This window comes from Oncorhynchus kisutch, unplaced genomic scaffold (assembly GCF_002021735.2).
Source record: "Oncorhynchus kisutch isolate 150728-3 unplaced genomic scaffold, Okis_V2 scaffold983, whole genome shotgun sequence".
NCBI classification, from domain to species: domain Eukaryota; kingdom Metazoa; phylum Chordata; class Actinopteri; order Salmoniformes; family Salmonidae; genus Oncorhynchus; species Oncorhynchus kisutch.
The window spans coordinates 120,998-135,000 of NW_022262928.1; the positions used below are offsets into that span (position 1 = coordinate 120,998).

Here is a 14,003-nt window from a genome sequence, read left to right on the forward strand (position 1 = left end):
TTCTCCTCACTGTCTCAAAGGTCACCGTAAGACGGTGAGGATGAAGAAAATGTAACTTCCACACACAATGCAGTGGCCCCTCAGCCCGTGTCTACCGCTGACCCAGAATGCATTGCTCATGACCCCGCCCTCTACCAATCAGCCTTTTCAGCACTCGACTCTAAACATCGGACCAGAACCTCAACAATATCACAACTACTGACTCCTGATAGACTAGCACAGAGATAGCACAGAGATAGCACAGAGATAGCACAGTAGCACAGAGATCCTATTAAAATCTGACTAACGTTGGAATTACATTTGAATATGTAATGACGTTTTATTATGTAATTAAGTTCTAATATGTAATTCTATGGTCTGTATTCTGAAGAGAAGAGGTCACCTGAAGTGTTATCGTTACCAGAGCTGGGGTCCAGTTGAATAGAATTCAATTCAATTCATTAAAATAATCACAATTCAATTTATCATTGATGACCATCATTTTCCATGTGGACTTTTCAATTCATGAATGGAATTTCACTTCACTTCCTGAATTGACCGAGTTGAAACATGTAGTTTATTAGACTGTAACCTCGTCCTCCAGGATCAATAGAGAGACGACTGGTGGTGGAGATTATAGTAGATTTATTCCTCAGTACTGATAACATTCTGTAGGGGGCGATGTGGAGGTCGTTCTGTTGGTTTACTGAGATATCAGTAGCTTGTCTGTTATGTGATGACATCATTCATTAAGGGGGAGTTGGGTTGTAGAGGAGGGATGTTTATTCTGTTCAGAAACTCATCTGTTGAGTTTATAACTTACAAAGACTGTATTTTGATCAATATATTGATGTGTACTTTAACTATATTGTCATCATCTCAACAATGTGTTCCTCCTCTGATTAAATAACCATGGTAACTTCAGAACAGAGAAGATGACAGTTTTAACACTTAGTCACCACAGATAGCTGAGTTGTTTTGTGGTTTAGAAGTCTAACATCCGGCCGGTTTGAACCAGTTTCACTCTGCAGCACATAGACCTCCAGACACTGAAGTCATTTCATAGAAATTAGGATGTGCAGGCTAATGCCCAGCCTTCATGACCACCATCACTATCTCAATCTCTCTGACATGCTTTGGCAATGTAAACATATGTTAAATAAAGCCCTTTGATTTGAATTGAATTGAGAGAGAAAGAAAGAATGGGAGACAAAGAGGCACAGAGAGAGAGAGAGGCACAGTGAATAACACCATTGTAAATACAACCCATATTTATGTTTATTTATTTAACTTTAACAATTTGGACATCATTACAACACCGTATATAGACATAATTGAACATTTGAAATGTCTTTATTACTTTGGAACTTGTGAGTGTAATATCTACTGTTCACTTTTTATAGTTTATTTCACTTTTGTTTATACATTTAACAATTGCTTTGGCAATATAAACATATGTTTCCCATAACAATAAAACTCCTTGAATTGAAGTGAATTGAGAATGAAAGAGAGAAGCGAGAAAGAGAGAGAAAGAGAGAGAGAGAAAGAGAGAGAGAGAGAGAGAGAGAGAGAGAGAGACAGAGACAGAGACAGAGAGAGAGAGACAGAGAGAGAGAGAGACAGAGAGAGAGAGAGGAGAGAGAGAGAGAGACAGAGAGAGAGAGAGAGAGAGAGAGGAGAGAGAGAGAGAGAGAGACAGAGAGAGAGAGAGAGAGAGAGAGAGAGAGGCGAGAGAAAGAGAGAGAGAGAGAGAGAGAGAGAGAGAGAGAGAGACAGAGAGAGAGAGAGAGACAGAGAGAGAGAGAGAGAGAGAGAGAGGAGTGGGGTGTCAGAAGGAGGAGCTTCATTTAAGGCAGACAGAACACTTCAGAAACACCCTGCTGTCAGATGAGTAGCTGACAGACAAGCTGTTGTGGACCTCTGAACTAGCTGGTAGTATAGTAAAGTAACTTCAACATTAAAGTAAATAGCAGTATAGTAACTGAGGTAGTAAAGTAACTTTAACAGTATAGTAACTGAGGTAGTAAAGTAACTTTAACAGTATAGTAACTCTGATAGTAAAGTAACTTTAACAGTATAGTAACTGAGGTAGTAAAGTAACTTTAACAGTATAGTAACTTTAACAGTATAGTAACTGTGGTAGTAAAGTAACTTTAACAGTATAGTGACTTTAACAGTATAGTAACTCTGATAGTAAAGTAACTTTAACAGTATAGTAACTGTGGTAGTAAAGTAACTGTAACAGTATAGTAACTGAGGAGTAACTGACCAGAATGAAGATACTCCATGTTGTCTCCTGCTGTCTCCTCTCGGGTGAGTCTTTACCTGGGTTTGTGCAGGATTAAAATCAGGTTTGTAGAGGGTTAAAGTTAGATTTGAGCAGGGCTAAAGTTAGATTTGAGCAGGGCTAAAGTTAGATTTGAGCAGGGATAAAGTTAGATTTGAGCAGGGTTAATGTTAGATTTGAGCAGGGTTAATGTTAGATTTGAGCAGGGTTAATGTTAGATTTGAGCAGGGTTAAAGTTAGATTTGAGCAGGGTTAATGTTAGATTTGAGCAGGGTTAAAGTTAGATTTGAGCAAAGTTAGATGTGAGCAGGGTTAAAGTTAGATTTGAGCAGGGTTAAAGTTAGATTTGAGAAGGGTTAATGTTAGATTTGAGCAGGGTTAAAGTTAGATGTGAGCAGGGTTAAAGTTAGATGTGAGCAGGGTTAAAGTTAGATTTGAGCAGGGTTAATGTTAGATTTGAGCAGGGTTAATGTTAGATTTGAGCAGGGATAAAGTTAGATTTGAGCAGGGCTAAAGTATATCTCACAGGTCATCAGTTGTGACTGTACTGTGTGTTTCTGTTTGACTGTACTGTGTGTTTCTGTTTGACAGCTCTGTGTGTTGTGGAGTCAGCTGGCATTAATGTGAAGGGGGTGGTAGCAGGACAAGTCAAAATCAAATGCTCTCACACATGGGCAGGTGACAATGAAAAATATTTCTGCAAAATAAAATGTTACCATAGAGATCGTCTTGTTCAAACTGAGGGCAACAAGAATTATATTGAGAAAGGGAGATACACCATAGAAGACTTAAGGAATGGAGTCTCCTATGTGACCATCAAGAACCTGAGGAAGACAGACTCTGGTACCTACTGGTGTGGAGTGGAGAGATATGGCCCAGACACATACCAAGAGGTGCATCTCACAGTTACAGATGGTAAATTCAGAGATATTATTTGTTACAGGCTTCATGACTTCATTAGAGAAAAGCAAAATGGTGACAGTATTTGTGGATGCCTGATTCTTTTGTTTTACACACAGCTCCTCCTAGACCGTCAACTGTCACCTCCAGACCTCATGTCTGCACAACATCCTCTAACCTCTCGGCAACATTATCTAACATCTCCACAACCCTCCCAAACCTCTCTGCAACATTATCTAACATCTCCACAACCCTCCCAAACCTCTCTGCAACATTATCTAACATCTCCACAACCCTCCCAAACCTCTCTGCAACATTATCTAACATCTCCACAACCCTCCCAAACCTCTCTACAACATTATCTAACATCTCTAAAACATTTCTGGCATCTGGAGAAATCAGTGGTCCTGCTTCGTCTAGAGCAGGTATGATGCATTTCTCATCTCAGTCAATAATACTACTAATATGTTGTGATATTAAATGCTGTAATGTTGGAGGAAATCAATTGTAACTGTTCATGCTTTGGACAAATCTCTCTCTCTCTCTGACTGCTCTCCTGGTGTAGGACAGAGTCAGAGCTGGGGGCTAAAATATGGTGTAGACGTGAGTTTATTCAGAAGTCTACAGCAAGTGATGCAACACTGGAGGATTTGGGCTCCTCATGTATCACTTGACAATAAAGGAGAGCTGCAGATACATCTGTTTTCTCCTCCGCTAGGAGCTCAGATACATCTGTTTTCTACTCCGCTAGGAGCTCAGATACATCTGTTTTCTACTCCGCTAGGAGCTCAGATACATCTGTTTTCTACTCCGCTAGGAGCTCAGATACATCTGTTTTCTACTCCGCTAGGAGCTCAGATACATCTGTTTTCTACTCCGCTAGGAGCTCAGATACATCTGTTTTCTACTCCGCTAGGAGCTCAGATACATCTGTTTTCTACTCCGCTAGGAGCTCAGATACATCTGTTTTCTACTCCGCTAGGAGCTCAGATACATCTGTTTTCTCCTCCGCTAGGAGCTCAGATACATCTGTTTTCTCCTCCGCTAGGAGCTCAGATACATCTGTTTTCTACTCCGCTAGGAGCTCAGATACATCTGTTTTCTCCTCCGCTAGGAGCTCAGATACATCTGTTTTCTACTCCGCTAGGAGCTCAGATACATCTGTTTTCTCCTCCGCTAGCCAGCACCCCTAGCCAGCACCTCTAGCCAGCACCTCTAGCCAGCACCTCTAGCCAGCACCTCTAGCCAGCACCTCTAGCCAGCACCCCTAGCCAGCACCTCTAGCCAGCACCTCTAGCCAGCACCTCTAGCCAGCACCCCTAGCCAGCACCTCTAGCCAGCACCTCTAGCCAGCACCCCTAGCCAGCACCTCTAGCCAGCACCTCTAGCCAGCACCTCTAGCCAGCACCTCTAGCCAGCACCTCTAGCCAGCACCCCTAGCCAGCACCCCTAGCCAGCACCTCTAGCCAGCACCCCTAGCCAGCACCGCTAGCCAGCACCTCACCCTAATAGGTGTGCGTTTCTTTTTCTTCTAGATTCTCCTCATGTATCACCTTTATTTTCTGTCTGTCTTCCTGCCTTACTGAGAGACTGACTGAACAACCCGCTGAGAAAACAACTGATCGAATGAACATCATGTTATCTATTTTTTTAAATTATTTTTTTAACTAGGCAAGTCAGGAAAGAACAAATTCTTATTTGTAAAAGAACAAATTCTTATTTGTAAAAGAACAAATTCTTATTTTCCCACCGGGGACCAGTGGGTTAACTGCCTTGTTCAGGGGCGGAACGACATATTTTTACCTTGTCAGCTCAGGGATTCGATCCAGCAACCTCTCGGTTACTGAACGCTCTAACAACTAGGCTACCTGACATCTTTAATGTATACAGTACTCTGACATTCCTATATCTCTAATATATACAGTACTGTGGTCAGGTCTGATGGTATCTATGATATATACAGTACTCTGTAAAGCCTCTCCTCCTGTCTGTGGTCAGGTCTGATGGTATCTATGATATATACAGTACTCTGTAAAGCCTCTCCTCCTGTCTGTGGTCAGGTCTGATGGTATCTATGATATATACAGTACTCTGTAAAGCCTCTCCTCCTGTCTGTGTTCAGGTCTGATGGTATCTATGATATATACAGTACTCTGTAAAGTCTCCCCTCATGTCTGTGGTCAGGTCTGATGGTATCTATGATATATACAGTACTCTGTAAAGCCTCTCCTCCTGTCTGTGGTCAGGTCTGATGGTATCTATGATATATACAGTACTCTGTAAAGCCTCTCCTCCTGTCTGTGGTCAGGTCTGATGGTATCTATGATATATACAGTACTCTGTAAAGCCTCTACTCCTGTCTGTGGTCAGGTCTGATGGTATCTATGATATATACAGTACTCTGTAAAGCCTCTACTCCTGTCTGTGGTCAGGTCTGATGGTATCTATGATATATACAGTACTCTGTAAAGCCTCTCCTCCTGTCTGTGGTCAGGTCTGATGGTATCTATGATATATACAGTACTCTGTAAAGCCTCTCCTCCTGTCTGTGGTCAGGTCTGATGGTATCTATGATATATACAGTACTCTGTAAAGCCTCTCCTCCTGTCTGTGGTCAGGTCTGATGGTATCTATGATATATACAGTACTCTGTAAAGCCTGTCCTCCTGTCTGTGGTCAGGTCTGATGGTGTGGACCAGTGCTGGTCTGGTAGTCATGGTGACAGTGTTAGGACTGGTCCTGCTCCTGTTCTACAGACAGAGGAGAGGAACCAGGAGAACACCACCACCACCACCACCACCAGTCTCCTCCAACACACAATCTGACCCTACTGGAGAGGTGAGAGATGTGTGTGTGTGTGTGTGTGTGTGTGTGTGTGTGTGTGTGTGTGTGTGTGTGTGTGTGTGTGTGTGTGTGTGTGTGTGTGTGTGTGTGTGTGTGTGTGTGTGTGTGTGTGTGTGTGTGTGTGTGTCCATGATAACTTGTAGTGTAGAGGTGATAGACAGGGAGGTGGTAAACTAAACATTAAAGGTTGAGTGTGTGAGTCTACAGCCTCTAGTGGGATTCTACTGTCGTCTGTTATCAGTCCATGATAACTTGTAGTGTAGAGGTGACAGACAGGGAGGTGGTAAACTAAACATTAAGGGTTGAGTGTGTGAGTCTACAGCCTCTAGTGGGATTCTACTGTCGTCTGTTATCAGTCCATGATAACTTGTAGTGTAGAGGTGATAGACAGGGAGGTGGTAAACTAAACATTAAGGGTTGAGTGTGTGAGTCTACAGCCTCTAGTGGGATTCTACTGTCGTCTGTTATCATTACAGGAAGGAAAACAGTGGCAAACAGCACGTGTTGATGGTAGAGGACCTCCACTTCTTTTCATATCTGAACATGTATCTATTGTCATTGGTTCTCTATACACACATTGGGGCAAAAAAGTATTTAGTCAGCCACCAATTGTGCAAGTTCTCCCACTTAAAAAGATGAGAGAGGCCTGTAATTTTCATCATAGGTACACTTCAACTATGACAGACAAAATGAGAGAAAAAAAATACAGAAAATCACATTGTAGGATTTTTAATGAATTTATTTGCAAATTATGGTGGAAAATAAGTATTTGGTCACCTACAAACAAGCAAGATTTCTGGCTCTCACAGACCTGTAACTTCTTCTTTAAGAGGCTCCTCTGTCCTCCACTCGTTACCTGTATTAATGGCACCTGTTTGAACTTGTTATCAGTATAAAAAACACCGGTCCACAACCTCAAACAGTCACACTCCAAACTCCACTATGGCCAAGACCAAAGAGCTGTCAAAGGACACCAGAAACAAAATTGTAGACCTGCACCAGGCTGGGAAGACTGAATCTGCAATAGGTAAGCAGCTTGGTTTGAAGAAATCAACTGTGGGAGCAATTATTAGGAAATGAAAGAGATACAAGACCACTGATAATCTCCCTCGATCTGGGGCTCCACGCAAGATCTCACCCCGTGGGGTCAAAATGATCACAAGAACGGTGAGCAAAAATCCCAGAACCACATGGGGGGACCTAGTGAATGACCTGCAGAGAGCTGGGACCAAAGTAACAAAGCCTACCATCAGTAACACACTATGCTGCCAGGGACTCAAATCCTGCAGTGCCAGACGTGTCCCCCTGCTTAAGCCAGTACATGTCCAGGCCCGTCTGAAGTTTGCTAGAAAGCATTTGGATGATCCAGAAGAAGATTGGGAGAATGTCATACGGTCAGAGGAAACAAAAAAGTATAACTTTTTGGTAAAAACTCAACTCGTCGTGTTTGGAGGATAAAGAATGCTGAGTTGCATCCAAAGAACACCATACCTACTGTGAAGCATGGGGGTGGAAACATCATGCTTTGGGGCTGTTTTTCTGCAAAGGGACCAGGACGACTGATCCGTGTAAAGGAAAGAATGAATGGGGCCATGTATCGTGAGATTTTGAGTGAAAACTTCCCTCCATCAGCAAGGGCATTGAAGATGAAACGTGGCTGGGTCTTTCAGCATGACAATGATCCCAAACACCCCGCCCGGGCAACGAAGGAGTGGCTTCGTAAGAAGCATTTCAAGGTCCTGGAGTGGCCTAGCTAGTCACCAGATCTCAACCCCATAGAAAATCTTTGGAGGGAGTTGAAAGTCCGTGTTGCCCAGCAACAGCCCCAAAACATCACTGCTCTAGAGGAGATCTGCATGGAGGAATGGGTCAAAATACCAGCAACAGTGTGTGAAGACTCTGACCTCTGTCATTGCCAACAAAGGGTATATAACAAAGTATTGAGATAAACTTTTGTTATAGACCAAATACTTATTTTCCACCATAATTTGCAAATGTGATTTTCAGGATTTTTTTTTCTAATTTTGTCTTTCATAGTTGATGTGTACCTATGATGAAAATGACATCTTTTTAAGTGGGAGAACTTGACCAATTGGACCAATTGGTGGCTGACTAAATACTTTTTTGCCCCACTGTATCTATTGTCATTGGATCTCTATGCAGGTTGACTGTGTGTATGAGGAGATCAGAGAGGCAGACAGACAGACAGACACACTTCCTGTGGTCATCTCTTCAGTTAACTCCACTGTCAACTCACCTACCAACTCTACAACCTACCCTGCTGGCCAAGCAATCGGTGTCCCACACTGTGACATCTATGCTAACGCTAGCTGCCACAAAGATGATATAAATCCAAGTTATTCTACTGCAGATCACCCAGATTCTCTCATCTACTCCAATGTGGATCTACCTACAGATTCTAGAGTCTCTTCAAGTCCTTCAACAGCCAGTGGAACCCAGGATGATTCCATCTACTCTACAGCCCAGATACCCAAAGATACTGTAGAATCTACAAGATACCCTGCTGTGCACCTCTCTAAAGACACTCCAGAAGATGCCCTCTACTCTACAGCCCAGCTACCCAAAGATACTGTAGAATCTACAAGATACCCTGCTGTACACCTCTCTAAAGACACTCCAGAAGATGCCCTCTACTCTACAGCCCAGCTACCCAAAATAATATAGTACTTTTGAATCTCTACAAGGGATACATCCCAAATGACACCCTATTATCTATCCCCCATATGGACCCTGGACAAAGGCAGTGCTCTATAGAGAACAAGGTGCCATCTGGGATGAAGAGAAGCTCCCTGTAGAGAGACGAAGGGTTGTCACCACAGAGCCATCTTGGAACGACATTAAAAAACAATCCCTTTCCTGTTTCAAATCCTCCTTGACATATTGTATTAAAACAGCTCATGTGGTTTTACTGAATATAATGTCTGTAACATATGAACATCTGGCTTTAAAATCACTTTTATCTCCAGATTTTGTGAAAGTCAACCAACATTATTGTAAATATTTGTGTAAATATGAACTATGTGTTTTGTCAAATCTTGTCTTCATTTAGGCTGTTATAATAATGAAGACAGTAATACCATTATAGTCCGTTCTACCTTTGAGATTTACATATCTATTGTGTATGTATATACACTGTGCCTTTTAAAGCATTTCATTAAAACATCAAAATAGTCAAGTGCGTGTTTATGTGTGTGTTTGTCAGTGTGTGTGTGTGTGTGTAGTGAAGGTACTGTGACAGGAGTAGTGTAGGGTGTAGTGAAGGTACTGTTACAGTAGTAGTGTAGGGTGTAGTGAAGGTACTGTGACAGGAGTAGTGTAGGGTGTAGTGAAGGTACTGTAACAGGAGTAGTGTAGGGTGTAGTGAAGGTACTGTAACAGGAGTAGTGTAGGGTGTAGTGAAGGTACTGTGACAGGAGTAGTGTAGGGTGTAGTGGAGGTACTGTAACAGGAGTAGTGTAGGGTGTAGTGAAGGTACTGTAACAGGAGTAGTGAAGGGTGTAGTGAAAGTACTGTGAAAGGTGTAGTGAAGGTACTGTAACAGGAGTAGGGTAGGGTGTAGTGAAGGTACTGTAACAGGAGTAGTGTAGGGTGTAGTGAAGGTACCTTAACAGGAGTAGCGTAGGGTGTAGTGAAGGTACTGTAGCAGGAGTAGTGTAGTGAAGGTACTGTGACAGGAGTAGTGTAGGGTGTAGTGAATGTACTGTAACAGGAGTAGTGTAGGGTGTAGTGAAGGTACTGTGACAGGAATAGTGTAGGGTGTAGTGAAGGTACTGTGACAGGAGTAGTGTAGGGTGTAGTGAAGGTACTGTAACAGGAGTAGTGAAGGTACTGTAACAGGAGTAGTGTAGGGTGTAGTGAAGGTACTGTAACAGGAGTAGTGTAGGGTGTAGTGAAGGTACTGTAACAGGAGTAGTGTAGGGTGTAGTGAAGGTACTGTAACAGGAGTAGTGTAGGGTGTAGTGAAAGTACTGTAACAGGAGTAGTGTAGGGTGTAGTGAAGGTACTGTAACAGGAGTAGTGTAGGGGGTAGTGAAGGTACTGTAACAGGAGTAGTGTAGGGTGTAGTGAAGGTACTGTTAAAGGAGTAGTGAAGGGTGTAGTGAAGGTACTATAACAGGAGTAGTGTAGGGTGTAGTGAAGGTACTGTGACAGGAGTAGTGTCGGGTGTAGTGAAGGTAATGTGAAAGGAGTAGTGAAGGTACTGTAACAGGAGTAGTGTAGGGTGTAGTGAAGGTACTGTAACAGGAGTAGTGTAGGGTGTAGTGAAGGTACTGTGACAGGAGTAGTGTAGGGTGTAGTGAAGGTGCTGTAACAGGAGTAGTGTAGGGTGTAGTGAAGGTACTGTAACAGGAGTAGTGTAGGGTGTAGTGAAGGTACTGTAACAGGAGTAGTGTAGGGTGTAGTGAAGGTACTGTAACAGGAGTAGTGAAGGGTGTAGTGAAGGTACTGTAACAGGAGTAGTGAAGGGTGTAGTGAAGGTACTGTAACAGGAGTAGTGTAGGGTGTAGTGAAGGTACTGTAACAGGAGTAGGGTAGGGTGTAGTGAAGGTACCTTAACAGGAGTAGCGTAGGGTGTAGTGAAGGTACTGTAGCAGGAGTAGTGTAGTGAAAGTACTGTGACAGGAGTAGTGTAGGGTGTAGTGATGGTACTGTAACAGGAGTAGTGTAGGGTGTAGTGAAGGTACTGTTACAGGAGTAGTGTAGGGTGTAGTGAAGGTACTGTAACAGGAGTAGTGAAGGTACTGTAACAGGAGTAGTGTAGGGTGTAGTGAAGGTACTGTAACAGGAGTAGTGTAGGGTGTAGTGAAGGTACTGTAACAGGAGTAGTGTAGGGTGTAGTGAAGGTACTGTAACAGGAGTAGTGTAGGGTGTAGTGAAGGTACTGTAACAGGAGTAGTGTAGGGTGTAGTGAAGGTACTGTAACAGGAGTAGTGTAGGGTGTAGTGAAGGTACTGTTAAAGGAGTAGTGAAGGGTGTAGTGAAGGTACTATAACAGGAGTAGTGTAGGGTGTAGTGAAGGTACTATAACAGGAGTAGTATAGGGTGTAGTGAAGGTACTGTGACAGGAGTAGTGTCGGGTGTAGTGAAGGTAATGTGAAAGGAGTAGTGAAGGTACTGTAACAGGAGTAGTGTAGGGTGTAGTGAAGGTACTGTAACAGGAGTAGTGTAGGGTGTAGTGAAGGTACTGTGACAGGAGTAGTGTAGGGTGTAGTGAAGGTGCTGTAACAGGAGTAGTGTAGGGTGTAGTGAAGGTACTGTGACAGGAGTAGTGTAGGGTGTAGTGAAGGTACTGTGACAGGAGTAGTGTAGGGTGTTGTGAAGGTACTAAAACAGGAGTAGTGTAGGGTGTAGTGAAGGTACTGTTACAGTAGTAGTGTAGGGTGAAGTGAAGGTACTGTTAAAGGAGTAGTGTAGGGTGTAGTGAAGGTACTATAACAGGAGTAGTGTAGGGTGTAGTGAAGGTACTATAACAGGAGTAGTATAGGGTGTAGTGAAGGTACTGTGACAGGAGTAGTGTAGGGTGTAGTGAAGGTACTGTGACAGGAGTAGTGTAGGGTGTAGTGAAGGCACTGTAACAGGAGTAGTGAAGGGTGTAGTGAAGGTACTGTGACAGGAGTAGTGTAGGGTGTAGTGAAGGTACTGTGACAGGAGTAGTGTAGGGTGTAGTGAAGGTACTGTGACAGGAGTAGTGTAGGGTGTTGTGAAGGTACTAAAACAGGAGTAGTGTAGGGTGTAGTGAAGGTACTGTTACAGTAGTAGTGTAGGGTGTAGTGAAGGTACTGTTAAAGGAGTAGTGTAGGGTGTAGTGAAGGTACTATAACAGGAGTAGTGTAGGGTGTAGTGAAGGTACTATAACAGGAGTAGTATAGGGTGTAGTGAAGGTACTGTGACAGGAGTAGTGTAGGGTGTCGTGAAGGTACTGTGACAGGAGTAGTGTAGGGTGTAGTGAAGGTACTGTAACAGGAGTAGTGTAGAGTGTAGTGAAGGTAATGTAACAGGAGCAGTGTAGGGTATAGTGAAGGTACTGTGGCAGAAGTAGTGTAGGGTGTAGTGAAGGTACTGTAACAGGAGTAGTGTAAGGGGGTAGTGACGGTACTGTAACAGGAGTAGTGTAGGGTGTAGTGAAGGTACTGTAACATGAGTAGTGTAGGGTGTAGTGAAGGTACTGTAACAGGAGTAGTGTAGGGTGAGGTGAAGGTACTGTAACAGGAGTAGTGTAGGGTGTAGTGAAGGTACTGTAACAGGAGTAGTGTACTGTGTAGTGTAGGGTCTGGAGAGTCTTACGGTTGTGGGCCGAGCAGTTGCCTTACCATGCGGTGATACAGCCCGACAGGATGCTCTCGATTGTGCATCTGTAAAAGTTTGTGAGTGTTTTCGATGACAAGCCAAATTTCTTCAACCTCCTGAGGTTGCGCCTTCTTCACCACGCTGTCTGTGTGGGTAGACCATTTCAGTTTGTCCGTGATTTGTACACCGAGGAACTTAAAACTTTCCACCTTCTCCACTGCCGTCCCGTCGATGTGGATAGGGGGGTGGTCCCTCTGCTCTTTCCTGAAGTCCACGATCATCTCCTTTGCTTTGTTGACGTTGAGTGGGAGATATTGTCCTGACACCACACTCCGAGGGTCCTCTCCTCCTCCCTGTAGACCATCTCGTTGTTGTTGGTAATCAAGCCTACCACTATAGTGTCGTCTGCAAACTTGATGATTGAGTTGGAGGCGTACATGGCCACCCAGTCATGGGTGAACAGGAAGTACAGGAGAGGGCTGAGAACGCACCCTTGTGGGGCCCCAGTGTTGAGGATCAGCAGGGTGGAGATGTTGTTTCCTACCCTCACCACCTGGGGGCAGCCCATCAGAAAGTCCAGGACCAGTTGCACAGGGCGGGATCGAGACCCAGGGTCTCGAGCTTAATGACGAGTTTGGAGGGTTCTATGGTGTTAAATGCTGAGCTGTAGTTGATGAACAGCATTCTTACATAGGTATTCTTCTTGTCCAGATAGGATAGGGCAGTGTTCAGTGTGATTGCGATTGAGTCGTCTGTGGACCTATTGGGGCGGTAAGCAATTGGAGTGGGTCTAGGATATCAGGTTGGGAGGAGGTGATATGATCCATGACTAGTCTCTCAAAGCACTTCATGATGACAGAAGTGAGCTCTATGGGGCAATAGTCATTTAGCTCAGTTACCTCAGCTTTCTTGGGAACAGGAACAATGGTGGCCCTCTGGAAGCATGTGGGCACAGCAGACTGGGATAGGGACTGATTGAATATGTCCGTAAACACACCAGCCACCTGGTCTGCGCTCTGAGGACACATCTATGGATGCCGTCTGGGCCGGCAGCCTTGCGAGGGTTAACACGTTTAAATGTTTTACTCACGTTGGCCACGGTGAAGGAGAGCCCACAGGTTTTGTCCTCAAACACAGTGCCACTGCTGCTATGGTGTGCTATGGTGACCAGTGAGCTGAGATAAGGTGGGGCTTTACCTAGCAAAGACTTTCAGTGTTGCCTTAATGCTGCCATCAATCCACAGTTTCTGGTTAGGGAAGGTTTTAATAGTCACAATGGGTACAACGTCACCAATGCAATTACTAAGAAAATCGCTCACCGAGTCAGCGCATACATCAATGTTGTTGTCTTAGGTTATATCCCAGTCCACATGATCGAAGCAATCATGAAGCGTGGAATCCGATTGGTCGGATGGTCAGATTATGCCAAAAGGAGAGCGGGGGAGGGCTTTGTATGTGTCGCGGAAGTTAGAGTAGCAATGATCCAGAAAGCTGCCAGCTCGAGTTGTGCATTCGATATGCTGATAAACTTCAGCGAGCCTTGTTTAACCCTAACCCTAACCCTTGTTAAAATCCCCAGCTACAATAAATGCAGCCTCAGGATTTATGGTTTCCAGTTTACATAAAGTCCAGTGAAGTTCTTTCAGGACCGTCGAGGTATCTGCTTGGGGAGGATATACACCGC

At 43.9% G+C, this 14,003-nt stretch overlaps 1 protein-coding gene across 2 annotated transcripts; it reads left to right on the top strand.

The window, feature by feature from the left end:
• Positions 1–1,796: 1,796 nt before the first annotated feature.
• On the top strand, positions 1,797–9,202 carry LOC116363984 (integrator complex subunit 6 homolog). 2 transcript variants are annotated; one of them, XM_031817311.1, is made up of 5 exons: positions 1,797–2,292; positions 2,858–3,181; positions 3,286–3,591; positions 5,847–6,004; positions 8,174–9,202. In XM_031817311.1, the coding sequence occupies exons 1-5, from the start codon at positions 2,253–2,255 to the stop codon at positions 8,693–8,695; spliced, it is 1,350 nt and encodes a 449-aa protein (XP_031673171.1). In that variant the 5' UTR covers positions 1,797–2,252; the 3' UTR covers positions 8,696–9,202. The 2 variants fall into 2 exon arrangements, with proteins under 2 accessions (XP_031673171.1, XP_031673172.1); XM_031817312.1 differs by lacking the exon at positions 5,847–6,004 and having other exon boundaries at positions 2,858–3,591.
• Positions 9,203–14,003: the final 4,801 nt, after the last annotated feature.

What these genes read in the sequence shown, in the direction of transcription:
- LOC116363984 (XM_031817311.1), top strand. Translation starts at nt 2,253, where the DNA reads ATGAAGATACTCCATGTTGTCTCCTGCTGTCTCCTCTCGG. An exon ending in GCATCTCACAGTTACAGATG is followed by an intron (nt 3,182 to 3,285) that starts GTAAATTCAGAG and finishes TTTTACACACAG; the next exon opens with CTCCTCCTAGACCGTCAACT. An exon ending in TCCTGCTTCGTCTAGAGCAG is followed by an intron (nt 3,592 to 5,846) that starts GTATGATGCATT and finishes GTCTGTGGTCAG; the next exon opens with GTCTGATGGTGTGGACCAGT.